At 41.1% G+C, this 22,465-nt stretch overlaps 2 protein-coding genes and 1 non-coding gene across 12 annotated transcripts; 1 reads left to right on the top strand and 2 right to left on the bottom strand.

Moving 5' to 3' along the window:
* Window positions 1–5,875: 5,875 nt before the first annotated feature.
* Window positions 5,876–11,491, bottom strand: LOC147178224 (ETS translocation variant 5-like). 4 transcript variants are annotated; one of them, XM_086069956.1, is made up of 13 exons: window positions 11,163–11,467; window positions 10,595–10,674; window positions 10,425–10,509; window positions 10,259–10,306; window positions 10,106–10,156; window positions 9,695–9,803; window positions 9,410–9,616; window positions 7,829–8,070; window positions 7,670–7,735; window positions 7,532–7,600; window positions 6,869–7,020; window positions 6,700–6,801; window positions 5,876–6,615 (listed from the first exon to the last, which is right to left on the bottom strand). In XM_086069956.1, the coding sequence occupies exons 1-13, from the start codon at window positions 11,326–11,328 to the stop codon at window positions 6,388–6,390; spliced, it is 1,605 nt and encodes a 534-aa protein (XP_085926082.1). In that variant the 5' UTR covers window positions 11,329–11,467; the 3' UTR covers window positions 5,876–6,387. The 4 variants fall into 4 exon arrangements, with proteins under 4 accessions (XP_085926082.1, XP_085926081.1, XP_085926084.1 ...); XM_086069955.1 differs by having other exon boundaries at window positions 7,532–7,735; window positions 11,163–11,491; XM_086069958.1 differs by having other exon boundaries at window positions 7,532–7,735; window positions 10,595–10,618; window positions 11,163–11,488.
* A 1,904-nt stretch (window positions 11,492–13,395) lies between these two features.
* Window positions 13,396–13,775, bottom strand: LOC147178223 (small Cajal body-specific RNA 2). The gene has a single exon (XR_015094278.1).
* Window positions 13,776–14,121: 346 nt separating this feature from the next.
* Window positions 14,122–22,269, top strand: LOC147178222 (protein FAM107B). Of its 7 annotated transcripts, none has more exons than XM_086068687.1 (7): window positions 14,122–14,350; window positions 15,713–15,742; window positions 15,869–15,940; window positions 16,833–16,860; window positions 17,893–18,034; window positions 18,109–18,253; window positions 21,786–22,269. In XM_086068687.1, exons 3-7 carry the CDS (start codon window positions 15,917–15,919, stop codon window positions 21,885–21,887), a joined length of 441 nt encoding a protein of 146 aa, XP_085924813.1. In that variant the 5' UTR covers window positions 14,122–14,350; window positions 15,713–15,742; window positions 15,869–15,916; the 3' UTR covers window positions 21,888–22,269. The 7 variants fall into 7 exon arrangements, with proteins under 7 accessions (XP_085924813.1, XP_085924812.1, XP_085924817.1 ...); XM_086068686.1 differs by having other exon boundaries at window positions 15,663–15,742; XM_086068691.1 differs by having other exon boundaries at window positions 15,690–15,940.
* Window positions 22,270–22,465: the final 196 nt, after the last annotated feature.

Genomic DNA, 22,465 nt, shown 5'->3' with positions numbered 1-22,465 from the left:
ATTGAGCTAAAATGCTAATATTTACAGGGGAAAAATTATTAAAAATAAGCGGGGACCTAATATTAAAAAATAAGAGGGGTGCATCATCCAGCAGACATGTCACTACGATGCAGCACTGATTTGGGGTCAATAGGTCACATGACCTGGAAGCTATTGAGCAAAAATGCAAATTTTTGTTGAAAAAAATTCATTAAAAATAAGTGGAGATCTCAAATAAAAAAATAAGAGGTGTGCATCATCCAGCAGACATGCCACTACGATGCAGCACTGATTTTGGGTCAATAGGTCACATGACCTGGAAGCTATTGAGCAAAAATGCCAATTTTTGTTGAAAAAAATTCATTAAAAATAAGTGGAGATCTCAAATAAAAAAATAAGAGGTGTGCATCATCCAGCAGACATGCCACTACGATGCAGCACTGATTTTGGGTCAATAGGTCACATGACCTGGAAGCTATTGAGCTAAAATGCTAATATTGCTGTATGGGATCATGAGAGTCTAGCTACATGAAAAAGGTGGCAGTCGACGCCAAAACTAGTCAAGGTAAACAAAACCTTGTTGTCATTAAAAAGAAAAACTGACTGTATAAATTAGAAGACAAGATGATTTTTTTTTTAACCATGTATAAGACAACGAGAGTTGAGTGGGCAAAGATGAGTATGGAAAGACTCATAAACCCACTAGTGGAGCAGGATTTTGGGTAGAATCGTGCACTTTGTGATACAACTTAAGCATGGAATTTGCCACGAATATTCCTTACAGGTCTTTTCAGAAAAAAAGTGCTAGCCATGAAAAAAATTCAATGTGGTGGTAATTTTTCAAGATGGCTGCCAGATGGATGCCTTTCAGTACCCATCCGTTCCAGCTGTCCATTGGTTCCACGCATGTGCAATAAACAAGCGCATGTACGGAATCGATCAAGTTTTAAAATACTGCCTGATCAGTGCTGCGCAAGTTCATTCATTTACGACACATGTTCCTGCTTAAATAGGGCCTGTGCAAGGCGCGTCATCATTGACGTCATCGTTGACGTATTTGTCATTTTGGATGCAACACGGCTATTGTTTACATGGCAAAACGTACTCTGTTGTGGTGTGGCCGATTTATTGTCATTTATCTGGTCGAAATAGCGAAATACTCTTGCTGCATTTGGGGCTGCAGCAACGCCTCCCCAAATTGCAAAGGTTAAAAAAAATGTTTAATAAAGACAATGGAATAAGTTTTTACAGGTTTCCTGCTTGGCGGAAGAACAAGGAAATCCACGTTTCTGAGATTTAATTGCGACGTGTAATGTACGCGAGCCAATTGGTTATGGATAGCGGGGGGCAGCAAAAAAACGGGAGAGCAACAAAAGGATTGGCAGTACATGGATTCACTTTATTAAGCTGAAAGAAAAACAATGGGCTCGGCACCACCATGCTTTACAATGACCTAAGCTTCCACTGCATCAAAACAAAACATTCACCACCAAAAAAAGAAGTGCTACATATATACACAAAAAACAAAGAAGCACTGCGATTGTTACAGACGACGAATGGCTTGGTTGTCGGTTGTAAGAAGAAAAAAATTCACCTTTGACAACATTCTGTCCTGGGCAAGAGTGTTTGTGCTTCGTACATTCTGTACGTGATTAGATGTACAATTTACACAAGATTAAGCAATGTTTAATTTATATAATTTGATTTAATAAATAATACGTTAATTAATTTATATGTTAATGATTTAATAATAATATGTTACTTTATGTAACTTCAGTGAATTTATAAAACAAACAAAACGGTACAAAAGCAAACACAGCATGTACCTTCGTTCAGATGACGGTGTTCACCAAGTTCACCATCTGCAGGTCCTGCACCCACCTGTTTGTAAACTGCACATGTGAAGCAGGAGATTTATCATTTTTAAATTGTTTGGAGTTGTGGGTACTCACACCGCACAAGGGTATGCGAAAATACACACAAAGGAGGCTGTCGGTCCGGGTAGCTGCGAATTGGGAATAGCATAGGGACCCAAACCATTTATAACTTGCATTTTTGCAATTTATCAGTCTCAGGCTTCGTAGTCTAGCTTGTCTTTGTAAGAGCTCACAGGATTTTTGTTTTTTAACATGTTATTAACTCGAAAACAACCTCGACAATACACAACCCTTACAGTACGGCTTTGTTTACATTTGCTGTTGCATCCAAAATGGTGGATGATGACGTCGACTGATGTTGCGATGACACAGTACACGGGTAGCCTGGCAACAGCCAGATTGGTTTGTGATTCACTCGAGGGAGCTCTCCACAATATCAGTTTGGGACAGCCCCGCGTTGATTTGCTCGGGAAAGGCGGGGCATGCTGTACAACACTTCGAGCTGATTGGACGAAGCAGAATCGTGCGCACGTCTACCTAACTTTTGTTTCGACCAATCATAGCAAAGGATGAAAATGTCGTCACTGACATGCGACTGTTGTAACTAGCTGATATCATGACCTTGAGTTTATGTTGTCGAATTTGCAATGTTGATATGCGGATACAAGAGACTAATTGAGCGAGAACAGAATTAATTGTAGTGTCCACGCATTTGTCCACCGGTGTCGCCATGTTTGGTTTGTTTCTTCCTACGGCTTTGGCGCTTCTTGTTTTCGTCACAGCTGCATATCCCGCCCCCACATAGAACGTCGCTCTGTAATTGGTCCGAACCACCAGTGGTTCAATTCGGTAGAAATCAATGGGAGCGGTACAAGATGGATTCTCGGGAGTTTATGAACTCACAAATACCGCGAGAATACATCTTGCGAGAGCAAGATTACTGCACGGGCCCTATATTCTAAAATGGTAGAAAGTTTAATCTGTGGTTTATATTCTTTCAATAAAGATTTTTTTATACAGGAAGCTTAGATGTTTAATACATCTGGGACTGGTAAGCGTGTGAGGGCCGTGAAACACACATGAAGATGAGAATGATGAGGAGGACGATGAAGATGACGGCGTACGTTAACAGATTAAATTAGCCAATGTTATTGCGTGTGTGTGCGCGTCGTGCAAATTGTGATATAAATATGAAATTTGACATAAATGTTTCATCTAGGTCACCTTCTCAGAAAAAAAATGCAATGAAAAAATAAATAAATATTGTGACTGTTTTGAGGTTGTCATTGAGATTTGTTATCTCCTGTGGTGAACTGAACATTGTGCACCACTGTCCACACCTCAGCTTGGTAAACGTTTCAACCTGTGCCCTGGTTACAAAAGTACTTTCTTTTTGGGCACACCAAACTTGACTGCCTTGCCTGCCAAACTTAACACTTGACTGCCAGGGGCTATGTGGTTCATAAGCCATAGAGATCCGGACGTCACGTGACTATTTCTCACACGCCCCGTGGCAGGAAAGTAGCGGCCCCGCGTTAATGGACTACAATGACGAAGAGGGCTAAAACTAGCGTTTATCCGCCAACTTTTCGCCCAAGAGCATTGACACTCACTTTGATGAAAAGGACATGATATACATTCGCGAGGTGGACATGTTGGATTGCCGATGAAGCGTCAGGAGTGCTTTTTTTTCCAACTCGGCTACGCTGCTAACGTGGAGTGCTGGCAAATCTGATCATACAAAGGCTTTACAAATTTGTACAATCTGGATTATTTTCCCTTTATGTGTGGTCAAAATGCCATCGAAGTTAGCAGTTTCACACAAGTCCACACATTGTTATTTAGGTACGTTAACAATTTTGCATCCACTAATTTGTCATCATTTATGCCGTAAAAAGCCTTTATGGTAAGCTATTAAATTCAACTGTGTAATATCTATTAAACCGCAGCAGCACAAACGAACGAAGCAGATTATTTCCCCCACATTTTGCGTGTGGTAACAGTTAGCATCTGCTGATTCGGCCACCGTGTGCAAAGTGCCCCATCACGTCTTTCACTTTCATTGAATAACTATACAATCGAGCTACATCTACACGACTAACTGATTCAGTAATTGACTCACCTGATATGAAGTGAACGCTAGACAAGCAATGAGGAGGATCCCAAATCCTCCGCCTTGTTGTTCACCCTTTTTATGGCTGCTGTGATCCATTGGCTACACATTGGTTCCTCTTTTTGTAGTCTGGAGAATGCTCTATACTTTTTTTTTGTGCCTCTTCTCGTTGTGGCAGCTGGTCCACAACAGCTGTCAATCATTGTTAAAGTGCGGTGTTTGCCATTTACTCAAAGTGGCAGACACGTTTTCTATGCTGCCAAAATTGTTGCGCTAACGCCCATTTTGGGATGCGTGACATCAACATCCGGACCTCTATTGGGGTATTTTGATCAACTCAGAGGATGTGGGTAAACACCTGGCCCCCGGAGCCTCCCGACACCAGGAACTCACGCAGACGGCCCTTTTGTTCAGACACCTCTTATTTAGATTAAATCAGACACCTTACTATGACAGGGAAGAGGACAAAGACTATAGATAAACTAACATATGGGGAACAGTTGTAACATATCTAAATAAAATCAAAAACACTTTGAAAAATATAAATTGAAACAGAAAAACAATGTTAATAATCCAACAGTACTATGAGCTCACATCCTCATTACTATCCTGGTAATAGCAGCCCATTAGGGGCAGAAGATTGGCTGAACCAAATAATATTGACCACAAATTTAAAAAAGAAAGAAAAGGGGGTAAGTAGCCATGAGGGATTTTGGTTACTTGTGACCAATATTGATTTTTTTTCTGACACTTTTTCCTGAAAAAGTGACCTTTTAGGATCACTCCAGCCAAATTTCATGTTATTTCTATTTGCACTATTGTTTTTGAGCAAAAGCATGTTCAAAACAGAGATCTGTTTGGTGGCCATTTTTTTAAAATGGCTGCCGTATTGAATTTTTTTTTCAACACTGTAGTACTTCTGTGGAAAAACTGACCTACAAGGAATTCTCCTGCCAATCTTATTTCTTTTTTTAATATCACAATTTACGTTACAATTTTTAAGTAAAACAGCATAACACAGGGCTGTTTGGGGGCCATCTTGGAAAATGGCTGCCATATTTGTTTTTCATTCATGCCAAATGCCATGCTTGTATCACAATTTGCACAATAGTTTGCCTAATCTGCTCCACTGAAGTACATAGAGGTGGTTGAAACTTGCGGTGGTGTGAGTGTGACAGACAGGATGGCTCATTATCTGACTGAGGCCTTGCTCATTTAGCTTATTTTACAATATCTGACCACCAGAGGTCAGTAAGCTACTGAAAAGTAGGTACAGTAGCTGTAATTCATATACTGTATTGCACTGTACTGTACACAAAAGATGGGGAGAAATACTTTACAGTTCTGTAAATATGATATTAAAGTTGTTATATGTATGAAGAGACATTATCAATAAATGAAAAATAGTTTTTTAAATTATGATTATTAAGAAGAAGATTATTGAAACAAATAAAATGAGTAGAATTATTTTATTGATTAAAGGAAGATTAAAGGAAGGCACATATACAGCATGTGAAGGCCAATCCTCTCCTGCAGTGATGTCACAACAAAAGAAGGACTTTGCTCTGCCACCGACACATTAAGTGAAATTGTGCAACTCACAGCCTTTTGCAAACATATAAAGAATAATTATACAGTCGGCCCCCACTGTCAGCAGGGGATAGGAACCGGGCCGGCGTGCAAATAGTGAAAATCTGCATATAAATGATGCCCATTGAAAAGCATTGGGGAAAAAAACAAAGAAAAGTTTAATAAAATATATCTTCATAAAACACTGATAAACATTCAATATACACATTTCCAAACAAAAAAATTGTGGTGGTGGGGAATTCCCCCAGGACTCCCCCCAAAACCAACACACAAAAATATATTTTAAAAGTCTTTATTTAAAAAAAAAAAAAAAAAATTTATATGCAAATATGCAAACAGGCAAGTGCCGAATCGAATCGAGTGGGTGGGGTGGTGGGTGGGGTCTACTGTACAGCATTTCTACACACTGAAGCTACACTATTCAACAAAATGCAGAAAATTACCTGGACACATTGAAGAGATTGTAAGAAATTCTCATGCTTAGCACCATCAAAGTGATAGTGGATCAAAAATATGGCGTATACTTTTTGTCAAAAACAGTTCTACTGAAAAGTCTACAAGTTCATATTAGGACAAAAATATTAGCTTTCAAACTGAAACAACAACATTTCAATATACAAGCACGCCTGAAAAATACAAGCATGTCCCTTACAGGCAGGTTGAGGAGCAGTGATTCAACCCTGGACAGTGCGTGTCTTCTTTGATTGGAGGAGCGAAACACTTTCGGGGGTTCTGTAAGCTAAAACATACCAGATCGTTCCAAGGTGTTTCTTAGATTTGAAGTGTCAAAAAAATCCCATATCACCATGATCTCGAGTAGACTGTGGCCTAGTACAGGCAGCTTTCGGGGAAGCCCAGTCCCTGAATGGACTGCTCGCCTCCATCCGCCAAGTAAGGACCTTCCTCCTCGTATGTGGGCAGAGTCAGGCCATCCTCCTCGAGTGGGAGGGCGTCAGGGTCGGGCTTTAAACTGGGCTTGTGTTTGTCTAGGAATGCCAAGGAGAAGAGAGCCTCGGGATTGCACACAAACCTGTAGACATATCTCTCCCCAGCAACCTGCAAGAGGAACCAAACAGAGGAGAGAAGCTGAGCGCTCAGCGTTGACGTCTGGGTCGGTGCCATTTCCCATTTCACGTTTACCTTCTGCATGATGCCCTTCTCATAGTAGTATCTCAGCGAGCGGCTCAGCTTGTCGTAGTTCATGGCAGGTCGGTTCTTCTGGATACCCCATAGCCGGGCCACCTGGATTGGGAGAAGATTACATGAAAACTACTGATGTTGGAATTCGGTGCCATGCGCGATAACTAACCTCTTCAGAGTCAATGAGTTTAAACTCCATATTATGCCCCGTCCACACAATCAGATGCACGTTGGCCGGGTTGTCCAGCAGCGTGAGCAGGAACTGCCACAGCTGCAGGGAGCCACGGCGCTGGTAAGGCAAACCATCCTGCTTTATTTTACCTTTACGTAAAGAACAAAGTTAGTCAGAATCACTGGTATATTATTATACCAGATATTTTTGCATTATGCCCTAACGGTTTTAGTCTAGAGCTTAGCTTTGATAACATTATGTGGCTGTAAATAAAGTAGTAATAGGAGTAACAAATGTATATTTGTTTTTGTATTGTGTGTGGAAAATGAAATAAGGGGACCAAATATGACTTGTTCCTTAAACAAATTAACTAAACAAGTGTATGCGTGCAAATTTCACTCATGTTAAACACTAATGTTAATTGTTCATAGAATTTGAATGTTTTTGTACATTGTTAATAAAAAGCACATTATGTGCAAAAATCTCCTGCGTACTTAAATATGCACTTAAATATAATTTCAAAATTTAGAGACTCCGAATGATTTTTTAAATTTTTTATTAAACTAATTATTTGGCATTATCTTTGGATACCTCCCCTACCACCCCATTTATAAAAGTCTGTTCAGAATCATTGGTCATTTGTCAAGTCTTTGCTCTTACCTTCCAGTCTGTCCGGCACAACACACGCGTCATCGTAGTAGAAGCGTGCTTCGGTGTCACCAACAAAACCTGCCAGTGGAGAATGAGATGAAGTCCACATTGAAGCATGAGCGAGGAGGAAAACAGACCCGCACTCACCTGCGCCACCATGCGGGTACAAGACTGATGTTTTGCCAAAGGATGACGACTGGCAAGTTTGAACCTCTACAAGACACAAGCGTGAAAGGTGACTTTTATCTTGACTGAACCAAACTGCTAAGTCAAAATGGACATGTAACTATCCAGTTGACTACACACCTGTGTCAAAGCTGAAGTCCCTTGGCTCTTGTTTGACAGTGATGTGGCTGAAGCCCGCCATTGCCTCCGGGTAACGCGAATCCACCATCTCCTGTTTGCAAATGCCTCCACCACCGACTGGAACCAGAGGCTCGGACAGGTGCCGCTGATACAATGTGTTACTTGAGTGAGGGTAGGACACGTTGGCGGTTTTCTTTGCCGGTAGAAAGGACAAACATGGTTTTGACATCTGCCGCTGAGACCTGAGAGGACATTTGCAGATTTCCGGTAAATACAGTGGAACCTCTACTGTAGAGTTGAACGCCCCTGAGGTCGTTCCAGTGTCCCAGTACTGATTGTCTTCACGCTTAAGATGATTTTTCTTGCATACAAATAGTTGGTTCTCTGGACTGCCCGTTAAGTTACCCATCAAATATGAACTTATACAATCAAGCAACTTTAAAAAAAAAAAATATTAGGATGCTTTATTTTCATTGGACATAATGTGATTTTGGCATGTCCCGCAGATGGTTTTACTGTCCATAAGTTATTTGAGAAAACAAGTCTTTTGATTGTGTATTTTCTATTCTCACAATGATATTGAACATTTTGCATTTGTATCTAAAATTGCTGTCCACCCTGTCTTTTATTTTTTTTATTTTTTTTTGCAACTGCCCCTTTAAGACACCCTGTGATGTTTTCAGTGAAATTATGACCAGCACTGTCTGCCTTCTGTGCAGGCTAAAACAGTGGACATGTATTTTGTTCGTATTTACACCTACGTTTTGTAGTTTAATTAAATTTTTCAGTAATTCAAACTACAGTCAATTCTCTAACTGAATCTTGTTGCTCAATGAAGATCCACTAGACTAGGTGCTCATAAAAGGCAACCATTTGCCAAAAATGTCCACACTGTCCTTATCCACCATGTCAGCGAGCTCACATATTTTGTTGTTTACAAGTGCAGTACATTACTTGCAGTTGACATATAAAAATAATCTAACATAATTTTGCTTCTAATAGAATGACATAAATATAACTTAAATATTAAGTTCAGCAACTTGCATTTAAATGTAAACATGCTTTTTTTCTTTTTTTTATGTAAACATGCTAATCCAGCTGCCAAATATTAACTACCATGAGCGTTGATGTTACATGCTAATGCTGAGTGTTAAGTGACTAACGTGCAAATATATTTTTTATGCCACTCATCAATGTATCTGTAGGAGCCTACCGATACTTTGTAAATTCTAATTAAGTTACCATTTTCATAAAAGGTGATTTATGGAAATGTTGTTAAAAATAAACATTCTATGCACCTCGTACTATGTTTTTGTCCTTTTGGGCTAATTTTTGTACCATCCCTTTCATTTGATAGTAAAGTGAACAAAACCAAACATTTCATACAACACTACATAGTGTCCATTGGAACAACAGATATAGCAAGAATAATTTCATACTGTCAGGTGCGACCTTTTTGTTTTATGATCTAATGTATGAAAAAACTTTTTATTTCATCACTAGAATTTGATTGTGTGGTTTGACTTGCTAAACATTTAGTGGGGACATTATGGGCTTTTTTTTTTAAGTATATGCACTCACCTCCGCTCTGAACTGAAAGCTGCAGCGAGGCAGGCAATGGGAGGATGTGGCAACGCAAACTGATGGCTTTGATTGCCCTGTGGCATGTGGTGGGTGGGGCAGCTGGACACCTGCCTGGTGGGACTATTAGCGAGCCGCCGCTGTTGGGACACAGCAGTGACGGGTGCAGTGGAACACGTCAACTCGACTGGTTTCGTGTCACAGGCACTGTGCAGCGAAAGATGACATTTGAAAAAAAACCTCTTCCCTCAACCACCCAAGTCGTCTTCTAGGAAGGCGCCCTACCTGTCGCTGTAAAGGCACACGTCTGTGTGGCGTGTCCTGCAGGGGGACAGATCTTTAGATGGGATGGGCTCTCGCTTCACTTTGCTGAATGGCGGCGCTTGAAACATTGCTGTAAACACCACAAATAAACGGTACTTTTGCTTTCTTCATTGTATTTTTCCTTCTGTCAATTTACCACTATCAATCAGTAGATGGTCTAGAAGGGCTATATTTCTCTCTTTCCCACCCAACAAAATTGGGTCATTTCAGCAAGAGAAGATGTTTATCATTGGGGTATTTTTACAAGAGCATCACCCAGACATGTTAAGACTTGAATTGTGGAGTAAATACATAATATCTCCCTAACCTTGAATGAGTTGTATGTACCGGTACTGCATGTAAAGCTCGGTCTAGCTTTAATGATCTACTCACAGTTACTGGACTGGAAATCCGGGACAAACTGTTCATCATCAGGAGTCTGAGCTGTGGAGGCAGGAAGCAGAAAAGGAAGCAAAACATCAGACGCTACGTCCTAATGCACCAGCAAGTCAATGCTTACATGTCCCATAATGCCTTGTGCTGTACCTTCTGCTATCCAGATTTCCTGAAGCTGGCTGAGATCTTGGAAAAGTTCTGAAACCCAGAAATACAATTGTATCTGTAGACACGCATACACCTATCAAAGTATTTTACCCCACAATTCTCACACCTTTAGATTTTTGGGGCTGTAAGTGAAATATGATGGCCATACCCTCTGTGTCTTGATCCAAGCCAGCATCCATGAACTTCCTTTTCCTGTCATTCAGACATGGCTCTTTTCCCTCTGATTGACATGTCTGTGCACAAACGGCAAGATGTCGGCATTAATTGGCATATTTTAATTCATAGACAACAAAATAGCAACTTGTGCTCCAAACTCACATTCTCCGGTACCACAAAGGGGACCTGTTGGTCATAAAAGCAGTCCATGTTGCAAAAGTCGTCACCCTGGAATAAATACACTTGGGAGGGATTGCTTACAAGAGTTTTCTGGGTGTCTACATTGTGCATCCTATACATGTAGCATTTTCGTATTGTTACGTGAATATTGAGTCATGCTGGAGCCATAACATTCCTGCAGTAATAAACAAAAGTGCGAATGAAGTTGATGCGGCGAGCGGCGGGGGCGTGTTGTTTTTCACAATGAAGTGAAACTTGATCCTGGCATGAGTGAATGATGGAGCTGGTGCAGCTCGTCATTATTTAGTAATTATTTACACACACACACACACACACACACACACGCGTGTCGAGGGGTTGACACAAAGCATTCCGGAGAAAAGACGGTCGCGCTGTGGTGACAGATAAGGAATTTTTTTTTTTTTTATGGACGCACTGTAGTCACTCCGTCAGAAAATGGCGAACGACTTTACACGCATCTGCTTCAACGAAGGAACAAGGCGCGATTGCAAAATAAAAGAATACAAAAATTATATACCGCACGTCTCACCTGTCAGACGAAGTTGTTGAACCGTGTCAAAATTAAACTCGACCTGGGTTTCTACACCTACATTCCCCGCAGAGCTTCGAATAAAAACGCGACTGCAGATTTTTCTCAATGGAGACCCCTCCGCGCTCGCTGTGAGCCGATACCAGTGCTCCTTTCCCATTGGCATCCAAATGTGTCAGTCAAACACAACCAATCAGCTCAGGGAGCGCTCTTAGGTTCCCCCTCTTCTGTTTTTATGAATGGCCACACTTCTTTCAAGGGTTCAAGGTTCACTTAAAGGGCCAGGCATGTTATTACGTAATGACACACGTAATACGAGAGCTACATCAAATAAACGAACACATTGAATGGAGGAGTTACACAATTTAATAACATCAGTTGCGGTTCGTTAGCAAAAACATGCATACCTTGAAATATCAACAGCAAAATTAGCTTTTGCTTTTAGCACGTGAATACCCACAATCTAGTTGCAGTGTGCCAGTATATTTTTCTCACATTAATTCAACTTCGTGTCTTACAAATATGTTGATGATAAATGTGTTGTTATTTTTATTTAGATTGGTGTTCTAAGTTGTGTAACACCCTATATGAGCATTCGTGGTCGTTGTCAGTGTGCAAAAAAAACCCTTTCACCACTAGACGACAGTATTTATATTCCAACAACAGTGTGATTATAAGTCATCTTTATTTATACAGTATAGCGCTTTGAAACAGCCTTAAAGCATTATTTTTGTCTTTTTAGTAACTCACTTCTTAATAGGGATACGTTTATTTCATATAAGCCTATCGTATGGGAACTCAACATTTTTGTTTTTGCTCCCATTTCGTGAGCTGGTATCAAGATCTCAAACTTTTGCTACATATACAAAAGGCAATTTCCCTCAAATATTGTTCACAAATCTATCTAAATCTGTTAGTGAGCATTTCTCCTTTGTCAAGATAATCCATCCCACCTCACAGGTGTGGCATATCAGATCAAGGTGCCGATTAGAAAGCATGATTATTGCACAGGTGTGCCTTAGGATGGCCACAATATAAGGCCACTCTGAAATGTAGTTTTATGGCAGTATTTAGCCATGATCGACAACTCTTCTGCTATTGCTAGTTTGCTATGAGTGGCTCTGATTGGTCAATCGCCGGACCAAGTCATGCACCGGGTGTGTTTCCTGCTTTGCTAACCCCCTTCTGTGTCTAAACATGAAGTTTTCATTTTGTTTTACCATCGTTGATAGACTGCTATCGGCATTACCAGCTTCACCCTAAACACAATTTGAAGCTGTTATCGGCATTACCAGCCTAATCCTAACCATAACATTGCAGAGCAGACCACATGTAACCACACCAGCATGTTCATCTCCAAGATTGTCTGAGACCTGCCACCCAGACAGCTGCTGCAACAATCAGTTTGCATAAGCATAACCAAAGAATTCCACATCCTCATCAGGGTCTGGACCGGACTGCAGTTTGTTGTTGTAACCGACTTGAGGGGGCGAATGCTCACATTCGATTGTGTCTGGCACGATGGAGAGGTGTTTTCTTCACAGACAACCTGTTTAACTCCATGTGAATGAAATTGTTGTCACACCAGATACCCCAGACCCCCACAATAAAACAAAACGGCACATTTTTCTCTTATTGCGGCCACTAAGGCACACCAATGCAATAATTATGTCACACCTGTGAAATTGGATGAATTAGCCCAAGATAGGAGAAATGCACTGGAACACAGATTTGTGAATAGTATTTAAGGGAAATGGCCTTTTTGTGTAGGTAGACAAAAAGTTATAGATCTTTGAGTCCAGCTCATGAAAAATGTGTGTCGCATTCATATTTTTGGTATGTGCCTAAATAATTTGTAGCTACATTTCTGTAACTGAATACCTACTGCTTTTTTTGTACCCCTGGAAATGCTTTGCAATTGCACCCATTTTACGAACTTGGAAGTACATATCCCAGTCCAACATGTGGCGCTAGACGTTCACGACGGAAAAACAACGGAGAGAAATGATCGCGTTATGTTTATTAATTATTACATTACAGTTGTTACAAATAAATTAGATTATACAGTACCTATTATCCTAAACTCTGAAAGCCGAAGTACGTTTGTGCTCGGCTCCTTTCGACACATTCACGCAATAACAATAAGCTACCTCTCAGCTAGCTTAGCTATGCTGCCTATACTCTTAATTTTGTCATGGTTTTATTCATCTTAGCGACAATGCTTTCGTTGTGGTTAGATCAGAATCGCTTCTTTACTCATTGTTCGTCGTGGAGTTTGGAAAGAAACCAAACGCACTCCGAACTAGTATATCTGATCAATTCATCACCTCTGACCACAACTTGAAAGCGTGGAGGCCCTGAAGGTAGAACTCGAGCTTGTAGCCCATCGCCACGGAGGCTAAGCGAGCGGGTTTTCCTATCATTTCCGGTCAAAGTCGGGCCACAACTCCGACCAGATCAAATAAGATCAGTGTGTAGGTTTTGGATAAAAATCACACGCATTCGGCATTCACTCACATACTCGCACTCAGGCGCAGCCACAAACACGCACACACCACGCATTCCCTCTCGCACGCCATTCAAACTGTGCCGTCGACTACCGCTTCCGGGAGGAATACATAGGCTCGCGTTGCATCATGGGAAAGCACGCCGCCCATCTGCCCCCCTCTTATTATTATTATTACTAAACCAATACGAGACAAACGTACACATCTCCGAAATATATCAATTAAAAAGAGCAAAACTAAATAAAAAATACTGTAATAAACACTTGGCTTAAAGAAACAAATAGTAAGACATAAATGCCATTTATTTATGCAAATTGACATATGGACGTTTGCCTGAATACAACATTTAGTTCAGATGTCTAGCGATCACACTAAATAAAACATTTGAATCTTTGTCAAATTACCACGCTAGCGCAGCTCGCGTCGTCTTACGTCAGACTGGGCTGGTAACCATGGAGATACTTCAACAATAGAAACGTCAAATTAAGTCAGTTCTGGAGTATAGGAGTTTCGGAGAAGCTCAGGACAATGCAAGGATACTGAAAACAGTATAGACTCTATCCAGGAGAGGACGCTATATTTAGATCAAACAAGTGTATTAAGGGTTAGATTCTTTCAAGCGGCCTGTCTCATCGTGGCATGACGACCTTCAAAGTATGACTGTTTCCGTCCTGACTTAAGGTTGGTTAGCTCATTATAATAACGTTACTGGTCAAGTCAAATAATCTTATCATTCTTGTGATAGTAATTTATCAACAGTGTTTGGCTGTTAACTAGTCAGCCAGGGACAGGTTACTGCTGTTACCAATGAGCCTACTCCTACAAGTCAGGGGGGTGGGTGTGGGGCTGGGGGGGAACAAAAACAACTCTTCCACTAGCAGTTAATCAGACTAATAGAAGTACATTGGAAATAATAAAACAAGCTGTAAAACACTCTCTTTGATAACAAGGAGGAATAAACGTCGGGTCACGGGGCAGCATCTTAAAGTCAAATCGACCACTGCTGTTTTTGCTGATAAACGGGTGTCTATACATGTCCTGGTCATTATTTTTGACATTTTAGTGCATGTTTGTTGAAAGCTTGAATTTGGGGCTAAAACCATCTCTGTGGCGCCATCTTTGGGTTCAACACTGGGATAAACACAATTTGGCTGTTTGTTCCCTTTCTTTGGATGAACACAGACTACCCACGTCACTTCCGTGAAACTGATGTAGTCGCTCTGGCACCCACCAGCTCACCGGGCTCAGTCTTGTGCACGCCTCCTAAGCGAGTAGGAGTTGGAGTGTTTTGCAAACATCTTTATACCGATGAGCAAATTGCCCACATCACATCATCTGCAAGGGGAGATTTTGAAGTTTTTTTGCCGATGTCATGCACCGACCAATGGGTCACAAACTCAATTTATGTGGGGGGCGCTGGAGATTAGGTCTGTGTGTGTCTTGGCCACACCAAGTATTCCACTAAAAAGGGGTTCAAGTTATCAAAAAAGTACAACTAATCAAATCTTCTCAATCTTCATTGACAATTAATAACACCAGTTCTTCAGAACCTGAAAAAGATTTGTGATCCGGACCTCGCTATCATCTCCCGGGTATTTGCATATGCACCCGACCTCCTTGGCCCCTCCCACAGATGGTGAGCCCATGTGTAGAAGGACCCATGTTGCCCAGTGGCGCGCAGGGCCTCGTGGGTGCAGTCATTTGGTGCTGGCTGGTATGTTAAAGCTACAGTATATATCTGGATTAAAGTTAAATGTCACACTGTAGGATTGTTCAGTTATTCTGCCGAAAGTCAGTTGAAAGTAATGTGATGCATTCACTATGCTCTGTAACATAGCTCCAAATTTTTCACACATTTTAGGTTTTTCCTATAAGTTGTTTGAGTTCCTTGCCGTCCATTAATGGACTCTATAACAGAGCAGTGAACTGGTAATAGTGCTGTGCTATATTGGATTTAAGCTGCATTTGCGTCCACGCCAATTAACTAATCCAGTATCCTTTGCCGCATGTGGGCCGTGAGGTCATCTTGAATGGCGTAATCAGATTGGAGCGTCTACTACCGCGGCCGGCAAGGTGACACTTAAGTTCCACGTCAACAACAATACGCCTGAGTCAATGCGCTGTGAAGAATCAGACAGCAGACGTGATGTGAGGAGGTGGCATTGTTTTGTTTTGCTTTTTTCCACAATGGACTAAAAGAAAAAAAGAGAGACTGGACCAAAAGAGACAAGCTCCGCCCTCTATACCATGGAAGAGTCCGATGCAAACAAAGTGAGTGGTTGCATTTTCTTACTCACATTTTGGGTTTGGGTTTTTGGTGGTCAAAACTTCACACAATCATTGACCCAATCAGGTCACATTGTTATTGCTACTGCTTTTTAATGAGGATTCTTAAATTCTACTTGGAAGCAGAGATTGGAAGTGGATCAGTGTAACAGATAGTGATGCAGTAATCGCGTGGGACCTTAATAATAGTGACGGATGCAAATGGCTAATGGCCCACACTTGCTTCAACAGCTGTCAATGTAGGAAACTCTAGTGGAAGAGAGTTCAGGCCCCTCCAAGAAGTTATGGTTCCAGGGCCCAAGCTGTCTTTATGTAGTCAGAACCTTTCGACTTCTCTCATCAACTCAGGCGCCTTCCCTGCCAGAGAGGTGACGTTCCACATCTCTGGCGCTTCTGTAGCCGAGAATCAGAGTGGCAAGGCTTCCGCCCGGCTCACAATGCACCACGCCAACCCCTTTGTACACTTTTTACCCAATGAGATGAGTTGTGAGAAGTTGACTGCACTTGCATCCTTTATGGACCGCTCTCCAAGTCTTCGGACTTTCCAGCAGAGATGTTACATCACTCATGTTTTGCATGCAAGTGTTAAAGCAGTCGAGCCGGCATAGTCACGTCATTTACACGCAGGGTTGGGGAATCCGGGTCCAGAAAGTAGAAACCCTAAAACTGTTTGGCTTTAGCCACAGGTTCTTCTACTCAACAGGTGGAGACGATCTCGTTTACCTGCCAGTTGAGTAGAAGCACCTGTGGCTTTTAACTTTCTGAACCTGGGATCCCCAACCCTGTTTATAGTCCATCCTCTCTGTTTGTTGTTTGTTCTGGTAAGAAAGATTAATGTTTTTATCTAACTTTTTTTTCTTACACTCTTCCTTCACAGAAAGGCAAATATGGACATCACCAAAAAGGTACAGAAGACACCTTTTTCCAAGGCAAATTTTAAAGATTATTCTGCTTTTAATGCCATCAGTTGAGCGCAGACTCAATTAGCATAAGTTAAACAGACTGCGCCAAGTAATTGTTTTAACAGGATAACAAAAATAAGTTCAAATTTGCAGATCTTGATAAATTCATAATTAAATTATCACAATAGATGGGGGATATAAACCCTCCATAACTTTTATCAAGAAATCCCACGTTTTTGTCTCTTTTTGATGAATAATTACAATTGTCTTGTCGTCACATTGATAGTGATGGATTTTTTTTCCAAATGTGTTGCCGGTTTAATTTTGTATTTATTTATTTATTTATTTTAAAGTAAATAACTGAAGAGGCTTAATTCGAACAAAATAATTTTTTGAGTAATATTAATTTTGTGTGGCTGCTCAGTGTATGTTGATATTAGTGCTATCAATGTTAAAACGTTAACTCATTGTTTAATCACAAAAAATTATCGCATTAATCATGTATTAACTCAGATTAATTACGCTATTAATTTTGACCGCAGATGATCCTTTAGCTCGACAGCGGATGGTTACGTTAAAGGTAGCACAAGTTGTGTTTCAGCAATAAACACGTGTTAAAGTAAAGCATTTAGTAAATGATTGCGTATGACATTCAGTATATTTGTTCATGTCAAAATATTGGAGTCTTTTTTTCCCCCATTTTAAATTATGCAAGTAGTTAACTGATTAGCAAAAGGGGAGGATGAGAGAGTGTGCAGTGGATCAAAAAATGTTGAAGACGTCCTCATAACATTAAATGTAGAAATAATTAACACATAACAGGTGCTCTTCAAATTTGGCGGGCAATTTTTTTTGATAAAAAGCATTTTTAATTAACTGATTAATCAAAATTCTAAGATGTGATTAATCAGATTTTTTTTTAATCGTTTGACAGCTGTCGTTATGCTAAAATGTTCGTCAAATGTGTTTTGATTTTAAAGTTGAAGGACGTAAATGTGGTCCATGAAGTGATACAAACACGTTGGACTTTCTCAGACACGTCACTCAGTCCCACGCAGACACTCATGTGCACATTGGACGGCAGCAGTGATACTCATCCCCGGAAACTCAACGGCTCTTCTGTGGAGGCGCCAAGCTACCAGAACTTGCACCGGGAGCTGCTGCTCACTCACAAGCGGTACGTACGCAAGGCAAGGCCAAGCGTGACCGGTTGCTGTCGCAATTTGTGCCCAGCTGTGACTCTACCTGCAGGGGCCTTGTGCTGGAGGAGAAGCCGGAACTGAAGCGAGTGCTGGAGCAGCGGCGACTGGAGCTACACAGGGAGCAGGAGATGGCTCAGCAGCGGCCTTCGGACCTGGAGACGGAGCTCCGCAAGAGACAGCAGAAGCTGCGAGAGGTCAGGAATGCATCAGAATTTTTTTTATACAAAAACACTCCCCTTTTCTCACCACACTTAGCAACGTCTCATCAGCAAACCTATTCATTGCGTATGTGCTGCGGAACCAACAGAACCTCCAATAGGAGAGGGGGTGGCGGAGTGATTTCCGAGTCCCATTTTGGTGGACTTTTACAGTAAACAGCTAGCTAGCAACCAGCTTCGGCTAGCTACTGCAGCGGCTAAACATGTTGCGGAGTCGCTCCTAGGTCATTGCTTTAATGGCGGCGAATAAGCTACACTTCTGACAAGTATTGTTCTCACAAAGGAATGACGAGGAAAGACCAAGAAGCCATGCTAATTGCTAAGCTTGATTTGAATCGTTACTGAATCTTCAAGCTAACCTAAGATTGACACGGCTCGCGCGTTTAACACCAGAATAATGTGCTTGGGTGACCGAGTACACTTTTCACAGACGTCTGGCTGGAACTGTGTTAAGCGGAGAGCATCCAATTTTGATCAGTAAACTTGCAGGGTGCAAGCATTCTCCAACTCCCCTCGTCACACGCACGACCGACAACATTATGCAAGGGTTGATCTTGCAGTTTGTCTGTATAAACACACTTTGCACACGCCAATCTCATCTCTCCGAGCCCAGCGAGAGTCAATTTGCTTCCACAATTTCAAGCACGACATGCGCTCTAGACCGCCTTAATTTTAATGCTAATGAGAGATGCCACTATCATTGGCCAGGAGTCGGCTCCATTTCAACCCATAACGCCTGTCTTCGGAAATACCCAAAGAAAGAAAACTCCACTCATGCAGACAGTTAGGCTGCATTTGGCACTAGACTTGCGCTTGGAACGAAAATAGGGCCCTTTCACTTTTGGAAATATTGCACTTTAAAAAAAGAAGAATAATGTGTTTATTATTATTGTAGGGGTGTGTGTGTGGTGGTGGCGGGGGGGCTGATTAAATGGTGCCCATTATCCAGAGAGGTTGAAGGAAAATATTTTTTTTGTTTGTTTCTAAGACTCAAGGGTCTTAGTGTAAGGCCTATTAATGAGGAAGTCAACCTTAAATATTTCTTAACAATAATTATGTTATATGTGACCTCACTAGTCTAAACATGACATTCTGATTGATATTACATTTGTGGAATATGAGTTAAGCAGCAAAATCCAGCCGTTTTTATCCATCTCAGGGACGCGGCCATTTTGCCACTTGTTGTCGACTAAAGATGACATCATAGTCTCTTAGGCAACGACTAACCGCAGATCACCTGTTTTCTGAAGCTGAGCTGTGATTGGTTGTTACCTGAGACCTGAGCAACTGTCATGTCATTTTCACTCGACAGCAAATGGCAAAATGGCCGCCCCCCTGAGATGGATAAAAAACGGCTGGATTTTGCTTCATAACTCATATTGCACTAACGCAATGTTAACCAGAATACCATATTTAGACTAGTGAGGCTGCATATAACATATTGTCAAGAAATGTTGGGGGGTTGGCTTCCCCTTTAAGAACTTGGTGTCTTCACACCACAGGAACTATGCAAAATAAAGTTGAAATAATAAAACTGACGGGTAGTATCGGGGTAGAAACTATGAGATGGCCGAATCTGCAACACTGAGCAACGTTTTTAATTGGATGACTACTCACTGCAGGACCGGTCACAGGATGGATTTACACTACAGCCCTAAATGCCCAATTCCTAAGTAATGTTTACATCGGATTTCAAGTTCACATATCACATACAACTGTGTTTACATTCATGAAACAGCCCTCATGTGCACATACCTAAAATGCATGCAAATAACTCCACAAGCAGTGACAACACAGAAGTAAGTACACCCTTAAAACTACTGTAAAAAAAAAAAAAAAGGTCATCAAATGGACCAACATTCTACTAGGGTGAATTCGACTTGTGGAACTTGTGGAAGGCGACATGTCTTCTTTCGAAATAGATGCTTCCAGTACCATCAGCTGCTGGGGTTTTAATGACTATGTGTTACTGGTCATATAAAACTGAGTTTAATGATGGGCCATTTTGAATGTTATGAGGATGGAGTTCTGCCGCAGAAGAGTGACATTGCTTATGAAGGTACTTACGTCAGAGCAAATAAACAAATCTGATTGCAAAGATCAGTTCAAACCTGGCCGAGCCACAGTCCAGACCCATTTCTTTCTTGCAGAAAGAAAGTGGTTTTGGCTTGCCAGGCTAATTGTGACCATCACTTTACTCATCATAAGAAGAAGTCAATCCAAAACCTTTGTTTACAATAGGCTAATACATTTTATGCACCCCCACTAGTCTAAACACATTATTCTGAGTAATATTGTATTGTGGAATATGAGTTAAGCAGCAAAATCCACCTGTTTTTTGCATTTCGGGGCGGACATTTTGTCACTGGCTGTCGACTGAATATGACATCACAGTTGCTCAGGACTCAGGTAACGACCAATCATGGCTCTCCTGTTTTCTGAAGCTGAAAACGGGTGGATTTTGCTGCTTGATTCATATTGCACAAACACAACATTAGTCAGAATGCCGTGTTGAGACTATGGTGGTACATGGAACAAAATTGTAAAGAATATTATTATATAATGTTAATATATTCTGTCCATTCTTCTTAGTCATTAGTCATTTTTCACCATCCACTTGGAACTTGCCATTTTCTTGGAAGGTGTCTACAATATGAAAGTGAAAAGTTTAAAAAAAATTAGGCCTTAATGCTGGATTTGCGGCAATAACACGATGGCAAAACAATGGCAGTTAGGGAGAGAAAGATGAAATGATCAGAACACGAGCTTGGACCAAGAGGGTGCAAACGGGACTGTCAGAAAACAGTCTATGGGCAAAAGCGTTTTCCTCATTAAAGTGTACCTCCTGAGCAATATTTCGAAGTATTGATGGGGAAACGGAGCATATAGTTTAACAAATACCTTGTGTTCCCATTGTCACGTCTAGTCTTGTATTTGCCAAAGTAATTTGGCTCTTTAATTTTAATAGTCGTCGCCGTGTTTGGAGCGGATGTGACATCACGTCATTGACAGGCCGTCGCTCGCACCCATCGCTCGCACCCATTAGTTTACGATTGAGCGAGACACCAAAATCGCTTGCCTATGGATGTAAGTAAACCATAACCCATATTTATTTCTCATTCTGACCACCACAGGTACACTTTAAGCACCATTAAGCTGTAAAAGTATCTGCACCTTGCAAAAGTATTCATCCCCCTTGAGTTTTTCAACATTTTGGCACGGTACGGCCACAAACATAAATATATTTCATTGAGATTTTATGTGAAAGTTAAACTCAAAGTAACACACAATCATAAGGTGAAACAAAGTGGATGTGTTATTTCAAACTTGCTTTTCAATGGGCGGAGAGGTTCATTTCACCAAGTAAGAGCGCCATTTAAAAAGAGTTTGTGCCAGGGATGTTAATTATTCACTTTTAAGTGTGACCATTACAACATAGTCTGTTTAGTGTAATAGTCATGCTGCGTTAGGAGAGTGACTAAACTATGTTTCTGTTGAACTTTTGCAGTATGAACAGGAAGAGATCCGGCAGAAGGAGAACCAGCAGAAGATACCAGAGTTTGTTCGCGTGAAGGACAACCTGAGACGCACACAGATGTTCGAGCAGTGAGGTCTCCGCCAATAAACCCCCATTACTGCATGTTATTCGCTGGGTTTCAAATTGTGTCTTGTGTCCGACTTTGAACAGTAAGTCACTTATTCCAAGAAACACAATCCGACACTCATTTTACCGTACGTTCAAGTATTCTTTGCAGTCGTCTTGTGTCTGCTGAGTGAGTGATTTTTTTTTGTACTGTCATGATGTTATTAAAGCCTAACCCAAATCAGCTACTAAGAAGCTGCAGGCGGGCTACACCTCTCCCATGAGACATTTTCAGGATGTTTTGGAACATCTAAACAAACTAACGTCAGTGTTACAAAATGAACGGTTTCTGTCACAACTTTTGCTGTTCACAGAGTGCAGTGAAAATAAAGTGTATGGCGAACACAGACTCGCTCATGTTTTATTGGACACCATTCAAATGGTTTGACGATCGATTTGCATGTGGCTCTTCTCCCCGAGGACCTGCACCTCTCTTTCACATGGATATGACTCTTTGTTTAATGAGCTGATCTTTTCATTCCTTCACAAACTGAGAAGAGAAAGCAGACCATCTGGAGGAGGCTTTTCATCACACACAGGCCTGA

Source organism: Leptonotus elevatus, chromosome 2 (genome assembly GCF_054856555.1).
Source record: "Leptonotus elevatus isolate MCC_2025b chromosome 2, RoL_Lele_1.0, whole genome shotgun sequence".
Lineage (NCBI taxonomy): Eukaryota > Metazoa > Chordata > Actinopteri > Syngnathiformes > Syngnathidae > Leptonotus > Leptonotus elevatus.
This window is presented reverse-complemented; position numbering and strand designations above follow the sequence as displayed.

What these genes read in the sequence shown, in the direction of transcription:
- LOC147178222 (XM_086068685.1), top strand. An exon ending in CTGCTGCTCACTCACAAGCG is followed by an intron (nt 18,035 to 18,108) that starts GTACGTACGCAA and finishes CTCTACCTGCAG; the next exon opens with GGGCCTTGTGCTGGAGGAGA. An exon ending in GACAGCAGAAGCTGCGAGAG is followed by an intron (nt 18,254 to 21,785) that starts GTCAGGAATGCA and finishes GAACTTTTGCAG; the next exon opens with TATGAACAGGAAGAGATCCG.
- LOC147178224 (XM_086069955.1), bottom strand. Translation starts at nt 11,328, where the DNA reads ATGCCAATGGGAAAGGAGCACTGGTATCGGCTCACAGCGAGCGCGGAG. An exon ending in TCAACAACTTCGTCTGACAG is followed by an intron (nt 10,675 to 11,162) that starts GTGAGACGTGCG and finishes ATCCCTCCCAAG; the next exon opens with TGTATTTATTCCAGGGTGAC. An exon ending in CTTGGATCAAGACACAGAGG is followed by an intron (nt 10,307 to 10,424) that starts GTATGGCCATCA and finishes TCTGGGTTTCAG; the next exon opens with AACTTTTCCAAGATCTCAGC.